We start from the raw sequence: 22,237 nt of genomic DNA on the forward strand, positions 1-22,237 counted from the left end.
TCGATGAATCTTGAAAATGAAACATACCCTTTGCATCTCTTATCGATGTGTTATGACTAGTGGATAAATGGAGATTTGAGTTTGATTGGTTTTAGCTTTTACTCGAGTAAAGTATTGGTGATTCTTTGAATTTAGATAGAGCATTGACAATCACTTGCTCAAGGCGATTTAAGATTGATCCAATTGTCACCAAGACCTTCAATATCCTAACCACTTTTATGGAATGATGTGCATGTATGTAGTTATGAACTATGAAACTTTCCCAATTGGTCAAAAAAAAATCATGGAAAGACGTGTGATGTCATCTTCGTTGTACTCAACCTCAACAAATCAACGAAACCAGGGATCAATTACAAAGTATTTCAAAACAAGCTTATAAGATATGTAAGAAATTAATCAATCACAATAACACTCCAATTAAGGCCACTAAATCAATGAGAGGCTTTAAAGGGTATAGAAAGGTTGAGTCCAATTAACTTCACAAATATTTAGAATATCCTAGAACTTTGACACAAAGGAAATCACACATGATGAACTACAAAAATCCATCACACTCGTACAAACAAAATGTGTATTGGATCTTTAACTAGGAAAAATAAAGATTCTGACAAAAGCAAAACTATTTGCAAGCACAGTCTTGTTAGATTAACTTTGCAGCATTAAGAAAAATAATTAACAAATATGTTTATTAATATTTTTCCAACTGTTACGACAGTTTCTTTTTATTGCCTTTTGCATCAAAAACAAGTGGCTTTACACAAAGACGTGGTTTTACATTAATGAGATCCGCAGGAAGAACAGATACAGCAGCCACACATGATCCTTGCACTCCAGTGAGAGGTAGAACTTCAACAAGCACTGCCATCTGCACATTTTAAGGTAGGTAACAATTACAAAACATTTGAGCTACAATATATACAAAAATTAACTGAACAATGTTGAAGCTAAAAGGAGACAAATATTTCAGGACTTTTAAGTCAATACAGTGGATGAGTGATGATAATGTGCATGAAAAAATGAATTGTGATAATATGTGCATAAAGAATGAATTATGATAATATATGCATCAAAGAATCCCATGTGGTAGTGCTATCTAAGATGGATCTTGCTATCTAGAACATTTCAATCAATCAAAGCTTAATCATTTGGCACTTAAGGTCCCCCTCAAATTGCATGCCATCGCAAGAAACTCAACAATATATTTATTTAAGATCTATTTAAGAAATAATTTGTTGAATATAATTTTAATTATAAAATCCAAAAGATGGGGTTAACGTGGCTTTAGCTGCAACATATCCAATAAGCAATATAAAAATTGCTTTAAAAATAATTAAAATGTGTGAATACATCACAATAAATTAACTGCATGACGCACATGCTCGGAGCTGGAAATTTGATAGCTTTATATGCCAGCAACAGGCTCTACAGGATGTCTACCTGTTGAATGTGTGCAAACTCATGCTGAGATATTTCTTTTACAGATCATATGCAGCTTCAGCTTTGATGTTAGCCAATTTCCTACTTCCATACAAAATCACAATAATTGTTTGAGAAAGACCTACACATTAGTTTCAGTTAAATATGTGTTTTTGCACTGAAAAGTTTGAAATGCATTGAAGTCTGGCATGGATCATAAACTGCTTTATTTTGACGTTGGAAACAGTAAAGATAGTTGCATGTCCCAATTAGTCAGTTCCTTAAGTGTCGACAATATACTTTGGAAAGTATGTGAGACCACAGGTTAGGGATTCGAGTCTATTTAAAGAATTCCAGCATCATGGATGAGAGAGGAGGATCTTTTGGGATCCATGGTACAGAGAAGTTGGCAGATGGACACAAATAAGAGATTTAAAGACATTGAGATGCTTAATTGGATAGATCTGTCCTCATCTTACAAAACAACCTGAATGCACATAAAAGTCCCCAAGGTTGGGAGAGAAAAAGGCAGCAGGTAACAAAAGGTATAAGGGATGGGCGGTTGAGAGTATTACGAAGCAGTTGGTAAATACTTGCTTGATATTAACACAGTCCGAAAGGTCAATTTATACAAAAGAATGAGACGATGTTTCCTTAGGAAACAATCATAAAGAATGGAAACATTCTATTCTAGAGAAAGCAAAAAACGAAAGCAAACTAACGCTTATTAGATATTTACAATAGATAGTCATTAACTAATAATAGACGACTTATCTATTATTGTAATACCCTCTCTTAATGGTTAATCTATCTAACACACCAAGCTGTCCGCTGAATTTGACAAACTTATCAGGACCAAGAGGCTTGGTGAGAATGTCTGCAGTTTGATCTGTAGTAGGAACATACTGCAAATCTATAGCCCCGTCTTCAACCAGTTGTTGTATGCAATGATAGTGAACATTCACATGCTTAGTTCGTTCATGGAAGACTAGATTTCATGCTAACTTGATAACGCCTTAGTTATCAACAAACAAAGTAGTCGGTCTTGCTGGTGACATCTGCATATCCCCAAGCATTCGACGAAGCCAAATAACTTCACATCCTACCTTAACAGTCCCTCTGTATTCAGCCTCTATAGAAGAGAGAGAAACTGCCTGCTGGTTCTTACTAGTCCATGTGACTGCACTGGATCCCAAACTGAACACATATCCAGATGTTGACTTTTTATCATCAACAGAGCCTGCCCAATCTGAATCTGTGAACTCACCGAGTTTAAGATTCGAACTTCGAGAGTACAGAAGTCCATAATCTGAAGTGCCCTTCACATAACGAAGCACATGCTTTGTTGCCATCCAATGATCAGCCATAGGAGCTGTCATAAAGCGTGAAATATAGCTATCTGTGAAGCTGATATCAAGCCTAGTAGCGGAGAGGTAGATGAGGCTGCCTACTAGTTGTCTGTATGTAGTATCATCAACGGAAGGATAATCAAACTTTTCTGATAACTTGAGACCTTTCTCCATAGGTGTAGATGCAGGTTTGCAATCCTGCATTTGGAAATTGTCTAATAGGGCCCTAGCATATTTGGACTGAGAGATGAATATACCAGAAGACTATTGCCAAACTTCAAAACCTAGGCAATAATGCATGAGCCCAAGGTCAGTCATATCAAAAGACTGGCATAAGTTCTGTTTGATTCCCTGAATCAAAGATGCCGAACTGTCAGTGATGATCAGATCATCCACATAAATAACCAGAAGAATGATGACACTGTCGGTAGTCTTGATGTACAGGTTTGAGTCCAAAGAACTCCTCTTGAAGCCTTGATCACTGAGGTACTTAACAATTTTTATGTACCATGCCAAGGGGCCTGCTTCAAAACATAGAGAGCTTTTACCAATCTGAGAACCTGATGATCTTTACCAACAACCTTGAAACTAAGAGGTTGCGTCATGTAGACCTCTTCATGGAGATCACCATTCAGAAAAACACTCTTGACGTCCATCTGATGGACCTTCCAACCAAACTGTGCTACTATGGCTAGGACTAATCTGATGGTGTTCATCTTTGCAGTAGGAGCAAAGGTCTCCTCATAATCAATGCCTTGACGCTGAGAAAAGCCCTTCGCCACTAAACGAGCTTTGTACTTATCCAAAGTACCATCCGATTTGTATTTGATTTTGTAGACCCATTTGCTACCAATGAGTTTCTTCCCTAGTGGAAGATCAGAAAGGACCCAAGTGTTGTTCTTCAAAAGGCTCTGGTGTTCAGATGTCATGGCTTGTTCCCACTCTAGAATTCCTTTAGCCTCGGAATATGTTTGAGGTTCAAACACACTGTGAATGTTGGCCATAAGAGCAAAGTTAACAAAATTTGTAGTTTTGCTCTTCTTTCTGAGCAATTCTCCCATCAATGAGCTCATCATCATGAAGATCAGCAAGTGTCTTAGCCCACCACTTAGGCCGGATAGGAGAATGACCAACAGTAGTACTAGGAGATGCTTGATCAGCAGAATCCTCATCAGAAGAATCCGGATCAAACCCAAGTGAAGCATCTACAGAGCAAGGTGATCCTGCAAGAGAAGCCGGAGGTGTCTGTACAGGTATCACTAGTATAACTAGAGCTGCAGAAGCTATTGGAGCCCTCCCATCAGGTGGACCTAATGGAAGCCGAACTCCCAAATCATGAGCCATTAGAGGCTGGTTTGCTAGATCAGGAACAGGAGAAACAGGCATGAATAGTCCTTGCTGCTCATCAAAGACTACATCTCGACTGTAGATGAGACGAGAGGTCTCAACATCGATCAGGTGGTAGGCTTTGTGAAGATTGCTCTATCTAGCAAGCATGAGTTTCTAACTCTTGGCATTCAAATTGGTGTGTGATGCATTAGGGATCCAAACAAAAGCAAGGGAGCCAAAAACCTTCAGGTGACTGATTTTGGGCTTGCAACCTGCCCAAGCCTCTTCTGAAGTTTTACCTTTGACCGCCACTGTGGGTGACCGGTTCAACAGAGAAACTACAGTGTTAACTGCTTCTGCCCAAAACTGCTTCGGAACATGTATGTGTTCGAGCATGGATCGAGCCATCTTAGTGATTGTCCTATTCCAACGTTCAACTACATTGTTCTATTGTGGCATGTGGAGTGTGGTTAACTGGCGTTTGATGCCATGTGTATTCAAGAAGCTGGAGAAAGCATTAGAACAAAATTCCCCCCTATTGTCTGATCTAAGAGTAATAATAGATTTCCCAGACTCTTTTTTAACTAAGGGTTAAAACTTTTGAAATACAGGAAATGCATCTAATTTCTTTTTAAGGAAATACATCCACATTTTTCTACTGAAATCATCAACAAACAACAAAAAATACTTGGACCCAAGAACAGAAGGAGTGGCCATAGGGCCGCAGATATCAACATGAACAAGCTTAACTACCTCAGAAGCTCACCAAGAATCGCCAGTGGTGAAAGGTGTGTGATGTTGCTTCCTAGCCTAGCATGTGTCACAAACTCCAAGGTGTTGAGTCTAAATCTCTAACAATCCAAGAACAAGCTCATCCCGAGCAAGTTGTGAGAGATAATGCACATTTAAGTGCCCATATCACTGATGCCAAAGTGTGTTGACAGAAGGTCGCCGAACAGCCATAGCTAAGTCCTGAGAATCACCAAAATGAATAAGTCTGAAAAGACCATGATCCTCAAGACCCACTACAACAATAGACTTAGTTGCCCGATCAGTGATGGTGCACTGATGTGAACTGAAGGTCACTGCCAAGTGTGGAAAATGTCGCAGCAGCTGACTGACTAAGAGTAGATTTAGTTCCATCCCTGGAACGTAGTACACATCAAGGAATATGAGATTCCTCCCAACAAATTGAATCCGAATGTTGCCTTTACCGACAACCGTGTACTCTTCTCCACCACCAAAAATAACAGAGTCTGAATAAGGCTGGTAGTCAATAAACCAGTCTCTGTAGTGAGTGAAATGACAAGAGGCGCTTGAATCAATGTACCAAGCAAATGACTTCACATGATCTGTAAGTCTTTTAGCCATGAAAGCGTAAAAGGTAGATTTTGCCTGCTCAGTGTGCTCTGCATTGTTCGCTTTGGGCTGCAAACTTGATTGCTTAGATCCTGCAGCTAAGCGCTTCCGACATTCAACCTTCATGTGTCCAAACTTGTGGTAGTAGTTGCATTGAATGTTCTTCTTTTTGGAACCATTTGATGCTGGGGCAAAAGACTTCTACTGAAATGGCTGTTGAAATTTGCCCTTATCCTTCTGAAAGGATTTCGCAGCAAAGGCTTGCTCTGTGGAGGTGGAACTGGAGTTGCTACTGAATTGTTGTTTCCATAGATCTTGCTGAAGTAGAAGTGTGCAGAGATCACTTCAAATCAACACTAGAAGATGTGATGTTGAGAGTCTCGATAAAATGCTCATAGGATTTTGGTAAACTCCGAAGAGTGATAAGCACAATATCCTCTTCCTCCATCTTGCGACCGATGGCAAGTAACTGATTACGGATTTCCTGAATCCGATTCAAGCGAGCCTGGAGCAAGGTGCGCTCATCCATGACAATAGAAAACAGAGTGTTTTTCAAAAAGAAGGCTTTGCTTTTGTTAGAAGTCTCATGAAGACCTTTAAAATATGTCTAGATCTCAGCAGCTGTCTTGCCGGATGGAATCTAAGAAAGCTGATTATCAGCCACGGATAATTTGAGAAGCATCACGGCCTCTCGATTAGTCAGATCCCATGTATCTTGATCAGGACCCGAAGAAGTCGAATGCTTCGTAACACCCAGAACAAGTTGATTGGGGTTCCGATATTCAAAAACTGTGATGATCCACTACTTCTAGGTGCCATAATTTCAACCATTGAATTTGGAGTTATGCTCGAGCAGGATATTTGTCAAAGATGCCATGGTATGTTTTTCAATGAAAACCTGTGAAAATCTGTGAAGGCACGTTCTTCTAGGCAAAAATACGGAAGTCTTAGAAGATTCGGAGAGTGACCCAAAAGAGAGCTTAAAAACCCAAAAGGAATATGCTGTCGTTTGTTGGATTTGTTGGCTCGAAAATTGAGGCACCCAAAAAAATGGACAACCCAGTTGAGCTCTCGAAAAACCCACCAAGAATCTGAAATCAAAAAAATTTCGGACCCAAAAATTAGGGTTTTAGGCAAAACCCTAGCTGGCAGCAAAACAAGCTCCAAATAATGGTGGAATTGAGAAGAAACGTTGCAGAACCAAACCAAGAACCAGTCGGATATGAAAGGTGACAAAGGATGTGTAAAGGGCTCAACTTTATTAAGGAAAACACCGGAGAAATGCAGTCGCAAGCTGCCATATATTACCAAAATACGGCGCCAAAAAACCAAACACAATTTGGAAAAATTGCACCAAAAAATAGACATGATTTGGAAAAAATCGCATAGGTGCAGAGATTAGATGCGATTTTTCCAATCGTAGGTAGCAGAAAATCGCTCAAGATGCAGTACTTTCCAGTCGTGAGTAGGAAAAAAGCGTTCGTGATGCAATCAAATGGCCTAAACTTTGCATCAATGAACCACGAACCAGGGAGCATTCGAGTTGCAGAGAAATTTGGTGATATGTTTCTCTAAAAACCCTAGTCGAATCTCTTCTAGGTGCGATTTTTGGTTACAAATCTCCATGATTCGAATAGATGATACAAAAAACAGAAACCCTAGACGGGTTTTTGTGAAAGATCAGAAATAATTTCGAAAAATTTTAACAAATAATTTCAATAGAAATTATAAGTTTTTCAAAAAAATTCGAAGCATTGGCTTTGATACCATATTACAAAGTAATTGGGAAATACTTGCTTGATATTAACAGAGACTAAAAGGTCAATTTATACAAGAGAATGAGACGATATTTCCTTAGGAAACGATAGTAAAGAATAGAAACATTCTATTCTAGAGAAAGCAAAAAACGAAAGCAAACTGAAGCTTATTAGATATTTACAATAGATAACCATTAACTAATAATAGACGACTTATCTACTATTGTAATAGAGAGGAGAAAAACATAGAAGGGTGTGTTTCGATAAGAGAAGGGTTTGATTTGTGTTCGTATTTGGATGGTTTTGTCATGTCCCCCATTTATAAAGTTTAATTTAATAAATAATATTACATAAATTATTATAACATAAATTCTTATCAAATATATTTAAGATATCAATTGATATAATATAATATTATATCCATTGATATAATTTGAAAATAATACAACATTAATATAAGAGTAATTGAAATAAAGGAGGGGTGAAAATTTATTCAAGCTGAAAGAGAAACAAGAACAAACAGAGAAAGGGCATCAAACAACCCTGTCAAGATCAACCAAGTGATCAAGTTGATGGGACAAGCCCATCGGAAGTTGAGTCTTATCAACAATGTTCCAATTACACATATGGTCAGAAGCCCACTTCGCCAAACAATCAGCAACACTATTCCATTCCCTAGGAATATGAGAAAAAGTAACAGGCACCAAAGAAGTACACAAATTATGAATCTGGTCCGCAATTAAAGCTAACTTCTAACTAACAACTTCATAATGTTGTTGATTCAAAAGAAAAATCACCACTTGTGAGTCAGATTCATAGATAAGCCTTCTCCAACCAAGGTCACAAGCATTCTTCACAACATACAAAATAGCTATGGCCTCCATCGGGTTGTTAGTGTGATGACCTTCATAAATAGAAAACACAAAGTGGACATCCTCCTTACCATCTCTACCAACACCACCAATGCTAGTAGGGCCTAGATTTCCCTTGGAAGACCCATCCGTGTTGATTTTAAGAATAGCCTACGGAGGGGCACTCCACTTCCCCACCCTATTTATCATTTGCAAGGGATGTCTACAAATCTTTCTTAGCAGTTTTCCATGTGAGTGGGGAATATTCAAACAATTATTGAAAATATCCTCCCCTTGGTTCTATGGCCTCAGAAATGTCACATTTTGTAGAAACGGTTTCCCCCAAAGAATGGAGAATTTTCCACCATAAGTGAGGAACCTCTAAAAACTCATCCTTAAAGATATGACGGTTCCTTTCCAACCAGATATGCCAAATAATAAAGGAGGGTCCAAGAGTCTAGGCAACTTGAAGAAATGAAGTCTTGACATGAGCCTTACCCCAACGAGCAAAGAATTATGCCAATGAGGAAACATGCCAACAAGATTAGTTCCACACATTCCACCAAGAATGCCAAATATGTCTAGTGAAAGAGCATTGGAAAAAGAGATGAGAGATATTTTCTTCACTAGTCCGACATAGAACACACATTGAGGGTCCTTGGAAGCCAAACTTGCATAAATTATCCCACGTAAGACATCGGCTATGGACCACCAACCACATAAAAAATTTACATCTGGGCCAAGAAAACCTGTACCAGACGTGCTTCCACCAAGGCATCTGAATGTCCCCCAACATTTGCCAAAGAAGCTCAACATATCTTGCAAACACTGAAAATTTTCCAGACAAATCTTCACTGTAGTACACTCACAAGACTGCAAAATCTGAAACAACTCCTTCCTGTCCTCCTCAGATCCACCTGGAGGCCATTCAAAAGGGTGTTTCCAATGAAAGGAAGGAGCCAAACCTCTAACACACCCTATCTTATAAAAATCAATTGTGTCCCAACTAGCAGCACTAAAATTTTGATAGAGGGCATGTAATTGAGGATGAGTGGCAAGAATAGGAGGGTGCCCATCCGAAGTGTCAAGCCAAAATAAAGCTTGTGGTCCCGAATGACAAATCCAAAAGAGACCATCTTTAACCAACTGAGCTCCAAACTTTAGTGTATTCCAAATCATGGATCCTCTACCTTCCAATGGAAAGCGGTGAACTTCAACCACATCAATATCTGGAAAATACTTATGGGTGAGAATACGAGCCCAAAGTTGACGTTGGTTAGTACACCAACGCCAATAAAGTTTTGCAGCGAAAACCTGTCCATTTAAAATATATGATCGTAAGCCAAGGCCACCCTCCTTCTGAGGTCTACACATTGTTTCCCATTTAACCACACTCTATTTAGAAGTTGAAAGGTTTCCACTCCAAAGGAATTGACGGGACAGAGCATCAAATTCCTGAAGAAAATACATAGGAGCAGCTTGAACAAAACACTTGTAAATAGGAAGGGCTTGAATAACCGGTTTTAATAGAGTCGAGCGAGCAACAATTGATAGCCATCTGTGAGTCCATGATTAACCTTTTGCCGTAGTTCATCAAGAAAAGCTTGCCAGGAAGATCTAGGATGTCTACCAATAGTAAGAGGAATACCCAAATAAACAAAAGGAAGACACCCAATCTAAAACCTCAAAATAGCAGCAATACGTCTCTGAATAGCCTAGGAGTATTGAAGAAAAAAATGGAGGATTTGTTCTCATTAACTTTTTGTCCCAAAGCTGCAAGATACACATCCAAAGCATGCCTAAAAGAAGTAACTTCCTAAAGACGGGCCTATCCCATAAATGAAGTATCATCCACAAACTGAAGATACGAAATAGGAGGCAAGCCATCACCCTATTTCCACCCATGAATTAAACCCTGGTGAGCACAAAGCTTAAGAAAGCAACCCAAACCCTCAGCTAGAATAATAAAGATATAAGGTGAAATAGGATCCCCTTGGCGAAGTCCTCTAAGGGCACCAAAGGGAAAAAATGTACCCTTTATTACGACGAGCTTGAACAGAATGATGAAAAAAAGTAGTATTTCCATCCCCTTCTGGCAGCCAATCAATGCGAACCTTTTGTTTCCAATAAATCTCTTCCCGAAGTTCCCATTCTTCCAGATCCCACATAGCCTGGGATTCAGCCCTACCAAGAGCCTCTATAAGCCCAGAGTCCCTGATTTGACGAGTAATCACTGCAAGATGATCTAGAGCATTCCTGTTTCTAGATTGAAGGTTCCCAAAGCAAGACGTATTCCATCTCTTAAGATGATATTTGACATATTTAAGTTTTTGCTCAAAGACAAACATAGCTGTGCCATACGTTGGGCCACCCTCTCTCCATCACTTAGCCACCAATCATAAAGGGACGAGTCTCGGAGCCACATAAGATGGAATCTAAAAGAAGGGTTCTTAGGGAATGCAACAGGAGAAGAAAAGAACTTAATCGGCCAATGATCAAAACCTCTCCAATCAAGAATTTCAGAACTCGTAATTAAGCCACCGCCAACCCAATAACATGAAACAAGAAACCTATCCAAACATTCTAAGATAGCTTCTTGACCACTCCGTCTATTGTTCCAAGTGAAAACCCCATTTGAAGGCTTAACATCAATAACCAAAAGAACATCCACCTAGGCTTGAAAAAGATCAGAAGCAAGGCCAAGCCTAGGCCAACCTCCTCTTTTCTCCTCAAGACTTAAAATAGAATTAAAATCGCCTACTAAAATCCAAGGAAAATAAGGAGCACAAGAACGCACATACCTAATGTGATCCTAGAGATGACTCTTCCCACGAATGTCAGTAGGGACATAAACATTTGTCACAAGAATAGTCTTACCAGAGTCCAAGGCAGTAGCCACCATAGAGATTGAGTAATGACTAGAAATCCACCAAAGGGGAGAAATTAACAATAATATAATATTAACATTTAATCAAGATAATAATAAATAAACAATATATATATATATATATATATATATATATATATATATATATATATATATATATATATATATATATATATATATATATATATATATATATATTACTATTATCATACATATTAGTATCCATTCATATATCTAAATATATAAGTACAATTAATAAACCCACCTTTGGGTCGGTGGGGGCCATGCTAAATGAGGTGGCGTTTACCTTCCAAATCAGTTGTTCTCATATTTAAAGGAAAGCAAATAACTACGGAAGAACCATCGTGGATTACATGGCATATAAGGAAGGACATATATCAAGACACCAAGATAGGAAGAGAGGCAATTAGAAATTTAACAAAAAATTACCTTTTATCTTTGGAGAGGAGATGCGCAGAACTTAAGTAAATACGTGGATTAAACAAAATGAAACCATCTCATATACCTTATTCACTTAAAAAAGGGGCAATCACATGTCACAAGGCCGAAATTATAGGGGGCTGCAATGTTCAGGTGAAAAGAAACCATTCAAAGAAAAGAGGGTGCATTTATAAAGCAATTTAGGTAGTGAGAATTAAAGATAAGGAAGAAAAGGTATTAAGGTACCAAAATAAATAAAAGTTGTAATACTAAACATGGCTAATAATAAATAAGAGTAAACATGACAATTTAAGTTGGGCATTTTATTTTATTAATATAACTTGTTATTGAGATAATTATCTTCTTATTTAAAGAATGTGCACGTCTTTGGGAGGATAAAATTGTGCTAGAGAATAAATTTGTGTATATTTATAATAGTAAAATATAATTGAAGTTCTCATCAATTATTTATAATATTTATACAATATAAAGTAATGATCAATTCCAAATTCGGAGTTGGAAATTAGAAGTGAATTAGAGACCGATTCTGACAGGGGACATTACAGGTTTGCTGCCGAATTTGCAGATACCAAGTGTTGTGGTTCTTCTGCAGCAGCAACAATCCAACTATGTGCAATAGCTTTTCATGCATTTTGCTGAACAATCAAAGTCCTTATCAGAAGCCACTGTCTGTAGCAGCACTATTCCTGTTTGTCACATCAAAGAATATGGTTCAAACTGTTGCCATATAATCTTCTGTTTATGCAGCCCAGACCAGCACCTTTTCAAAACCTCAGCTAAAGATAGGTATCTTAGACAGGGGTCCCATGGGAGGGGGCTTCCTTAAAAATAGATATGGAGCTGCTTGAGGATTCTTAGGAATCGTTTAAAGCTGGTAGTCCCATGAATCTTATTCTCCAATTCAGCTTAAATGTTTAATCCCAAAATTCAAGGAAGCTTTTTTCTCCTCTAAAATTTCTACACTAAATAAAAATCATGTAAAAATAAATAAATTTGCTCCTAAATTTGACATGCAGCAGAAAATATTCCTAAGCTGGTTGGACAATTTCCTGCCCCACCATGTTTTCACCCACTCAAATTCTGAGATCAAAAAGTAGGGGCTCCTATTTTCTAGTAAGAGACTCCAATTAATCTTGTATCTCAAGACAATAATTCGCATGAGACCTCCGGCTCCTTAAAAATAGAGCTTAAGCCCCTCTCATGGGACACCGGCATTAAATCTCTTGCAACCCACTCCTACTCATGGCCTCCTGTTCATGCTCCTATTCATGGTTCACAGATACCTCTGCTTTTGTGGTTTGAGGTTTCATTTGTCGAGTTTTTGGCAAATTTGATATAGTTTTCGAGTGTCAACAAGTTCTAAATTTAGAAGCAACTTTTTACCATACTATTTCCATCGTGTGGGGTGTTTTACCTATATGATTGTGAATTTTTCATCAAAGCTAAAGTTATTTCAAATCACATGGACGAATTATATAAGTGGAAAATTCATTTAGGTCATATTAGACATTTTTCCACTTTCAAGTAATTAGTCAATGTTTTTTTTTTATTCAATAAAACATTGAGATTCAAAACAATTTCTGAAAATAAATATTGGAGGTACCTATGGTTCATGTTTACATGTCAACCTGTCGAGATTGAACTATTATATCCAATGCCTAATAGAACTGCAAAAATGACATGTGGCTTCATCCCTATTAATTGTTGGGAAGAAGCGTGGACAGTTTCATTTCTATTTCCTTCCATTACCCATCAATCGTAATATGTAAATGTTATATAAAATTATTTTGATTTCTTTTCTACGTGTCATTCATAGGACAAACTATTTTCTCGTGTTGCCTATGTGCCATGTAAATGTCTACTCTGACATGTTCTAACATTAAATTTGATAGGTATATCAAAAGGGCAAGTATGTCAAGAGGCCTGAAATATTGGTGTGGCAATATATATAAAAAGAAACCTATTGGACTGGTAAATAACCAATACATCTCTACCTGATAGCAAAAGTCATTAAGCAAATTGCATTGTCTTTAAAGTATTGATAGACCCAACTCAAAAGTTTGTAGAAATATTAGGAATTGTGTCCATATTATAACCGATGGCGTGTTAACTTTGCAAATCAATGTCAGCTGCAAACAAGAAACACACACAACATCAAAATGTCGGTAACAGCAAGCCCTTGTTCACATTGTTTTGTGACCAATACAAGATATTTCAACCAAAAGTCAGTAGGTTACAAGATGAATTACAGATCATACTCCAATAACAAAATAGAGAAGAAATATATCAACAATGAACCTTGAAAGGTTCCTAAAGACATCAAGTCCTAAAAGGAGAATGTGAAGCTCCCTCATGTGTCATGGAACAATGTTGTTTGTATGTATATCAAAAAGTGTATTGTAGGAAGCCATCATCAGTGCAATACCTTGTAGTCATATCGTTGAATCTTCACTTACTATGTGAATCTAGGAGAAAATTAAACCTAACAAGCATCACAGTCGTCTAGTGTTCACAGACATGGATTTATGTATCAAAAAGCATATTGTATTTTATCATGGATGCAATACCTAATAGTAATCTAGTGCTATTGTTGAATTTCCACCTACTATGTGAGTGTAGGAGAATAAAATCTAACAAACATCACATTGGTCTAGAATGTATAAACATGAAATTTTCCATGTGCCTACTCCAAACCTATCAAAATTTATGTTCAAAGGTCTTTTCAACAATTGTAAGTCTTCAACTATTTTGCCACACCCATAAAATTGACAATTTGTAATAATAAAATCAACATGCACTCAAACCCATCAAGTCCAAATATGTTATCATTATGGATACCAAGGACTTTTAATGTCCCTGGTTAGTAGCGTTAACTGGATTAGACAAACTTGCAAGCAAACTTATTAGGATCACAATAATAATAATATTTCTATTTACATTACTCTACCCTCTAACCTACCCCAATCTTAAGGACATCTCCAGATTGGGCTCCCTAGCTCATAGCTACCTCGCCGTCTTTCCAGGAGCACACCCCTTAAGATTCTTCTTGGACAGGTCATCCTCCATCCAAGGCCAACCAATTATGCATATGTTGACAACATCAAAATATTCAGGCATGTGGAGCTTATCTATTGATTCCCAGCCATGGTTGTCAGATGGAGATCTTAACATCTCTCATACCCCATGCTTTGAGTCTCATTAATCTCCATGGTGCTAACCCCATAGGTTAACATAGTATTATCCAATTTCTTATTAGACTTCATATAAGGAATTGATTATTAAAAATATGTACATCTTATTACAAAATAAAAATCAAATATATTAATACTCATAGCCTTATGTCCTAAACATAAGATATTTAACAACCTTGGAGTATTTAAATGATATCATTAATAATGTCATACCTTTAATAGTGCGGTCTACCCTACAAATCATAAATCGTATTGTTAGGATAAACCACGGACAGAAATAAAAACTACATGCAAATATAACCAATAACAGAAAATAATAGAACACACAGAAATGAACACAAGGCACCAAGATTTAACGTGGTTCACCCAATCCCTGGGCTACGTCCACCAAACACCAAGTCCGATCTTATTACAATCCAGTGATTACAACCTGATTACAATCCGTAATCCCTTACAGCTCAATACCGCCGCAAGAACCAATTTCGTATCACAACATTATGAAAAATACCCAACCCTAAGCCCTTTTATACAAGTATTAAACCGCTTTAGGGTTATAACATGTCGGCTACCATGTCGGCTACTGCCCAAAAAAAATTTTTGGGGCGCTGCCCCGAACCCCACTATTTATGAAGTATGTACAGTACTTTCTTGATCAGTCACCACAATCTAACACGTATATGGTATTCTTGCCTATGAATTATCTTGTACTAGCAGCTCACATGATATATCGACTCATACACTGCCATTATGGGCATTGATTGTCCCTTGTACGATGTGACCGGCAGGTAGGTGCAATCCCTTGCTCGACGCCAACTGTGTGCTTAATGTATATATTGTTCAATGCGAACTGTGTACTTGTTGCTGACTGCACTGGATATTATAATCCTTTCCTACGATCTTGATGGTGGTCCCTTGTCTCTGACCGCTGCCTATTAATATAGGTGTGAAGTGACATGACCACAATCGGGTCTTTCCATTATAAAACATTTGGTGGGTCCACATATGATTATAATTATTTGATTTATAAGCGTCTATGGGAATTAATAAGAAACAATGACAATTTATTATAAATGATGTAATGTCCCCTTTTTAGCATTCATAGCATGATGTTGTCGTTAGCCTATTTCCCCACGGTCCCGTAGGCTAACCAGGACATTAAAGGGGCTTAGAGGCCATTTGGCCTAGATAGTTTCAGTTGCAAGTCTTTCTGAGGGATTTTGAGGCAACTTTGGGCATACTTACTATTTATAGTAAGTCATCTTGGACATGGGCGGACATTCAATGGCAACGGTATGTCGATGATAATTGTTTAAAATCGACAAGAAGACTTGTTTATCATTGATAAGATTTGTTATGCATTGATAAAGCTATTTTATAAAGTTAAATTTAAATATTTACCTTTATTAATGCATAGACTATAGTTTGTGGGAAATATTTAAATTAAAAGTCCCTTTTATTTTATAACACATTGGAGACATAAGTTACATAAAGGGAGTTATGTTTTATCCCACATTGAGAAAACGAAGGATGAAGCTCTTGTGAGAACACTATAAAAGAAATGGAAGAGCTTCTTTTAAGCATGGTTGGAAATATCAAAGAAATTGGAAAATTTTCTGGAGATTATGTCTCAATAGTTTGAAGGACGAAATCCCTTCAAGCTGGAAATCTTGACGCCATTGAAAGATATGGTCTTGAGATTCAACAAGGTAGCAGTCTGAAAAAGCAGATATGAAAAAGCAATCCGAAAAAGTGGAACCGAAAAAGTAGGCCGAAAAAAGCAGTCTGAAAAAGCGGAACCAAAAAAACAGGTCGAAAAAGCAGTCCAAAAAAGCAGTTCGAGAAAGCAAATCGGAAAAGCAAAGCAGAAGGGGCAGCATTGAAAAAAATTATTACAGCCATCTACAACCAGGTTCCTTTTTTAGTATTTCTTTTTTAGGTGTGATAAGTTTCAGCTGTAGGTGTGCATTATACCAGCATTATCATTTTGTAATCCATGTAAATGCCAAAAGTCTTGGCCATATTTCATGAGCATTGTATTAGAAATTTCATTGCAAATTAATAAGATAATAGTTGCTGGTGTCATTTAAGCAATACAATATCATTATTTATCAGCTAGTTAGTTTGCATACCAACTGTTTGTAAAAATGCCAGTTGGCTGTAGGTGTTCATTTCTCATGCTTAGATCATATATATGCACTGAATATTGTCAAAATTAGCAGCACACTCATGTTAGGCCATTGTGTAGTCCATTTGGAGTCTTCTAGCATAAGAATCTCATTGATGCAAATTGAAAAAAGTCATTTAAAGCCAGCTGAAAAATTATATCAGTCATACGTCCCTTGCATGTGAATTGTTTGATGAAATTCCTTGAGCTTTCATCAACATTTTTTGAGAGCAGATTTGGGGAGGGTCATTACAGTGGTATCAGAGCTTCCTGCAAAGTGTTTGACGAAATGTCAAACAACTAAAGTATAAAGAATTTTGGTGTTTGAAGGAGTTATAACCTATTGGGGTTATTACAGTGGTATCAGAGCGGTTTCCTGCCATCCTGTGGAGGTCTTATTGGGAATTTGGATTAGCCAGATAGAGAGAAAAATGTTTGACAAAATGAATGCCGGTCCAAATCAGGGAAAGGAAAGATTCTTACAATTATTAGACACCTTAGCACAGGGACAGCGATCAGCAGAGCAAAGAGCATAGGAACAGAGTCAGAGATTTGAGCTTATGATGCAGATGATGGCTCGTCAAATGGGGTTGAATGCTAATGTGGTTGGAGGAAATAATCAGAATGGTAATAATCAGGATGGGGCACATAATGGAGGTGAACAAGTTGAGAACAATTTCGGTCATACACCCCAGCAAACTAGGACAGTGAGTTCGAGGCCCATGGTTCCAACATTTCCTCCTAGAGCTCCAAAGCAGCCCGTACCAGAGCCCCAGATCACTGATATACAAGACCAGCTGAGGAGAGATTGGGACGCCGGAGGTCCAAATTTTATAGCTGCAATTACCTTTAGGGAGTATATAGATGTGTGGATGAAGCATATGCCACATGGACATGACAAGAACTAGAGCTATGAGCTACGGAAGAAAGTAGGGAAACTTCAGTTACCATATTATGATGGCTCGGGGAAGTCTACAGCAAGAGCTTGGGTTCAAAAGCTAGACACATATTTTCAAATGAACCCTATGCCTGAGGAAGAAGCTATTAAGTATGCAGCAATTCACCTGGATGAGTTAGCACACAAGTGGTGGCATCATGGTATGGTCACTATGGGTCATGCACACATTACCTCATATGTGGAGTTTAAGGAGAGACTGATTGAATGTTTTGATAGGCCTAAGGATCGTACCTTCCCTATGACAGGCAGAAACTTGTATGAGGAGTTTAACAGTCATGCTGATTCAATACAAGGAGACATTAGCACATCTTCAGGTAATGGTTTATCTTCATCATCTTCACAGGCAGAAGGGGTTCCAGATGTTGTGCAGGATGAGCCAGTTGCATCAGAAGGTGATATCATAGGCACACCGGATTGCGTGATTGACACAAATAGTGATTCCAGTACAGTTGGGCTAGATGAAGTTACAGCAGTTGAGGATACTGTCATGTTTGAGGATAGTACAGTTGATAAGAAAGTGAGCATTCAGGACTTTGCAGAAAATGAGTATCAAGCACAGTTGGATGCTTCTTCACATGAGATAGAGGCTAGTAGCTCTTCACTTGGTTTGGCAAGCCAGCTAAAGACAGGGGACAAGGATATTGTCGCATCTTTATCTCATCATGACAGGATGCATGGATTGATTGAGAATCACATTTGGATGATTCAACTGCAGGAGAGACAGAAAGGAGTCACAATAGGTTCTTGTAACGACTTACAGTAGATCAAGGAAGGCATGGACGCAATAAAGGTAAGTTACATACACCTACTTTCAGATCGCGATCATCTCCTTAATCTTGCAGGGATCTATTTAGATGCATTGAAGACGAAGAAGGAGGAGGTTGACTGGTTTTCTCATGAGCTGGAGGATACTCGGAATTCCTTGGTTTGTATTCAGTTGGCTCTCCAAGATTCTGAGAGACATGTGGACGAGCTTTGTCTTGAGGTGAGCTCAGTTCGGGAGTTAGCGCATATAGCAGGGACTCAATTTTCTTTTACAGTCAGGTCACATGTTGATGATTTCTCAAAGATGACAGAGTTTACAAGAGAGTCCTAGGATCTAATTATTACAGATGACACCCAGGGGGATGTGGACAATTTTGAGGACTTAGTTTCCTCAGCAGTTTCTTATGGTACGGAGGGGTTGGACAGCGATGCTACCGTTTTTTATACTAATGTTGATATGAGCTTTGGAGTTGATTCGCAGGATATGGATGGTAATACTCTAGAGACCAGTAACTTTGAGGATACTCCTTTAGACAGTGTGTCAAAGGAGGTTTGTAGGAGACAGTCTAGCCAGTGCCATCATGTGTCTAGTCAGTTGAGAGTTAGTGAACGAGACATTTCTATCGCTTGCCAGCATTTCGACGCTGCTCGTCAGTTGTTAGCAATTTATGGATGGGGTTCTCCTACTAGTGATGAGCAGGGAGGTAGTTATCTTTCCTTGACAGAGATCCACTCTTTATGGGAGGCTATTCAGATTCTGAGACAGGATTATATGCAGTTGGTAGCCGACAGAGATTATCTTATGGAGTGGGGGAGTATAGCATACGATGCATTATTGGCCAAGGAAGATGAGGTGAGTGAGCTTACTCAGCAGCTCGAGGTGACTTCTAAGATTCTTGAGAGCACAATTGGCTTTCGAGGAGTCACAGTTTCATTTGGCTAAGGTGACCATGGAGTTAGAGCGACTGCAGTCTTTACCAAATTCTGTATAGTCACAAGCTGTGGTGTCTAGTGATCCGAGGATGTCCATGGTCGAGATTGTCAGAGACAGTGGAGATGGGGATGCATCCATCCTTGATACTAACATTGGCATATCGGTTTCGTTCCCACTAGAGTCAGGTTCAGTTGAGTTGGGTGCTATAGCAGATTGTTGTGGTATGCCTGACATGGTGGTGGCCTCTAGTACTGATGGCACGGAGACTAGAGATGTTGTATCAAAGATCATGTGTGATGTTGGTGATCCGGCAGTTGGCATGGTTCCTGCTAGTGATACTACTCCCTTGGCGATGTCTTCGGAGGTAGTAGTCAGTTCCAGCTTGGTTAGTGATCGATTGCAGTTAGTTTCATTTGGGTTGCAGTCTGAGCCACTGACTAAGATTGGCGCATTCTATCGACATTACACGGTGAGGTATGCTCATCAATTTACCTTTGATGACCATGTTGATGAGATGATGATACGGAGATATACTTTGATTCCTAGTGCTTGTCATCAGTTATGGGACGGTTTGACGCCACAGGATGAGAGTTGTGATGGGCATGACATGGCAATAGGTTCTGTGGTTGATAGCTTGATAATACATGACTTAGAGCAGGAGTTTGGGAGTGATGCTTCAGCGGTTGTTGTTATTGATTCTACTCCTTTGCCTATGACATCTCCTGACTTAGTTGGTGATCAATCACAGTGGGTTGTATCACTTGTTCATGGTGAGGAGTTGACTGAGATTGGTTCTTTTTACCGGCAATATACTAAAGGATATGTTCATTGGTTTGCTTTTGATCCATGTGTTGAGGAGTTGATGGCAGACAAGTTTGGACTGGGCTCTCATTTTTGCTATCTATCGTGTAATGACTATTCACCATCAGCAGTGCATGGGTGTTATGGTTATGAGACAGTGGTCGGTAATCTGCAGAGTTGTGTTAACTGCAGTAGATGTATAGTGTGTGGATTCTCTGTATTTGGTGCAGTTTCATGTGGGAGTGGTCACCATTGTAGCAGAGTTGGAGTGTGCATTCCGCATAACACGGTGGGTTGTGTGGATGGTGTTTATTATGTTGACAGTTTGGGTGATCTACTCTACTCGGGGTCTAATATTTTGAGAGTTTGTGCCTCGTGGGTTCCTGACTGTGGCAGTAGTGGATTTGGAGTTCAGTTGCACCGTGATTCATGATTCATTTATGAATTCCTCTTGGTTAATTTTCAGAGGTTGTTGCAAGAGCCTATGTTGATTGACAGCAGTATAGTTCATGACTACATTTGGGATACAGGTGGATTGATTGGGTTGTTGTTCGACCATTGCTTGGGGACAAGCAATTTTGGGAAGGGCGGACTGTAATGTCCCCTTTTTAGCATTCATAGCATGATGTTGTCATTAGCCTATTTCCCTACGGTCCCGTAGGCTAACCAGGACATTAAAGGGGCTTAGAGGCCATTTGGCCTAGATAGTTTCAGTTGCAAGTCTTTCTGAGGGATTTTGAGGCAACTTTGGGCATACTTACTATTTATAGTAAGTCATCTTGGACATGGGCGAACATCCAGTGGCAACGGTATGTCGATGATAATTGTTTAAAATCGACAAGAAGACTTGTTTATCATTGATAAGATTTGTTATGCATTGATAAAGCTATAAATAGTATAAATTGATGTTCGCCCATGTCCAAGATAGTAAGTCATCTTGGACATGGGCGAACATCAATGGATTTGTCTGAAAAAGCAGATACGAAAAAGCAGTCCGAAAAAGCGGAACCGAAAAAGCAGGCCAAAAAAAGCAGTCCGAAAAAGCGGAACCGAAAAAGCAGGCCGAAAAAGCAGTCCAAAAAAGCAGTTCGAGAAAGCAAATCGGAAAAGCAAAGCAGAAGGGGCAGCATTGAAGAAAATTATTACAGCCATCTACAACCAAGTTCCTTTGTTAGTATTTCTTTTTTAAGTGTGATAAGTTTCAGCTGTAGGTGTGCATTATACCAGCATTATCATTTTGTAATCCATGTAAATGCCAAAAGTCTTGGCCATATTTCATGAGCATTGTATTAGAAATTTCATTGCAAATTAATAAGATAATAGTTGCTGGTGTCATTTAAGCAATACAATATCATTATTTATCAGCTAGTTAGTTTGCATACCAACTGTTTGTAAAAATGCCAGTTGGTTGTAGGTGTTCATTTCTCATGCTTAGATCATATATATGCACTGAATATTGTCAAAATTAGTAGCACACTCATGTTAGGCCATTGTGTAGTCCATTTGGAGTCTTCTAGCATAAGAATCTCACTAATGCAAATTGAAAAAAGTCATTTAAAGCTAGCTGAAAAACTATATCAGTCATACGTCCCTTGCATGTGAATTGTTTGATGAAATTCCTTGAGCTTTCATCAGCATTTTTTGAGAGCAGATTTGGGGAGGGTCATTACAGTGGTATTAGAGCTTGCCTGCAAAGTGTTTGACGAAATGTCAAACAACTAAAGTATAAAGAATTTTGGTGTTTGAAGGAGTTATAACCTGTTGGGGTCATTACAAATGAAGAATAGTATTACCATATACAATTATATTATCATTGTTCATTATTTAGTCATCATTTATATTTTAAACTAATTCACAATAATATTTATTATATTATTCAATCGATTTATAACAATATACATAATATTCTTATCTTGGCCAAGGTCCATTGCAGACGTACCTCCAATGATTGCTTTGATCAACATCCTTGTCAATCACATGGCCAACACACATTCTACAACCATTTTCATCTACT

At 38.4% G+C, this 22,237-nt stretch overlaps 1 protein-coding gene across 1 annotated transcript in view; it reads right to left on the reverse strand.

Annotated features, from left to right (window-relative positions):
• Positions 1–622: 622 nt before the first annotated feature.
• LOC149529117 (uncharacterized) overlaps positions 623–22,237 on the reverse strand; it is a 138,561-nt gene continuing 116,946 nt past the window's right edge. Inside the window, exon 6 of the mRNA XM_089809662.1 lies at positions 623–865. Coding sequence (XP_089665788.1) covers positions 707–865 — 159 coding nt within the window. The 3' untranslated portion in view covers positions 623–706. The remainder of the gene's footprint in view (positions 866–22,237) is intronic.

The sequence above is a fragment of the Cupressus sempervirens genome, chromosome 11 (assembly GCF_028749045.1).
Source record: "Cupressus sempervirens isolate cs-2001-9-10 chromosome 11, ASM2874904v1, whole genome shotgun sequence".
Taxonomy (NCBI): domain Eukaryota; kingdom Viridiplantae; phylum Streptophyta; class Pinopsida; order Cupressales; family Cupressaceae; genus Cupressus; species Cupressus sempervirens.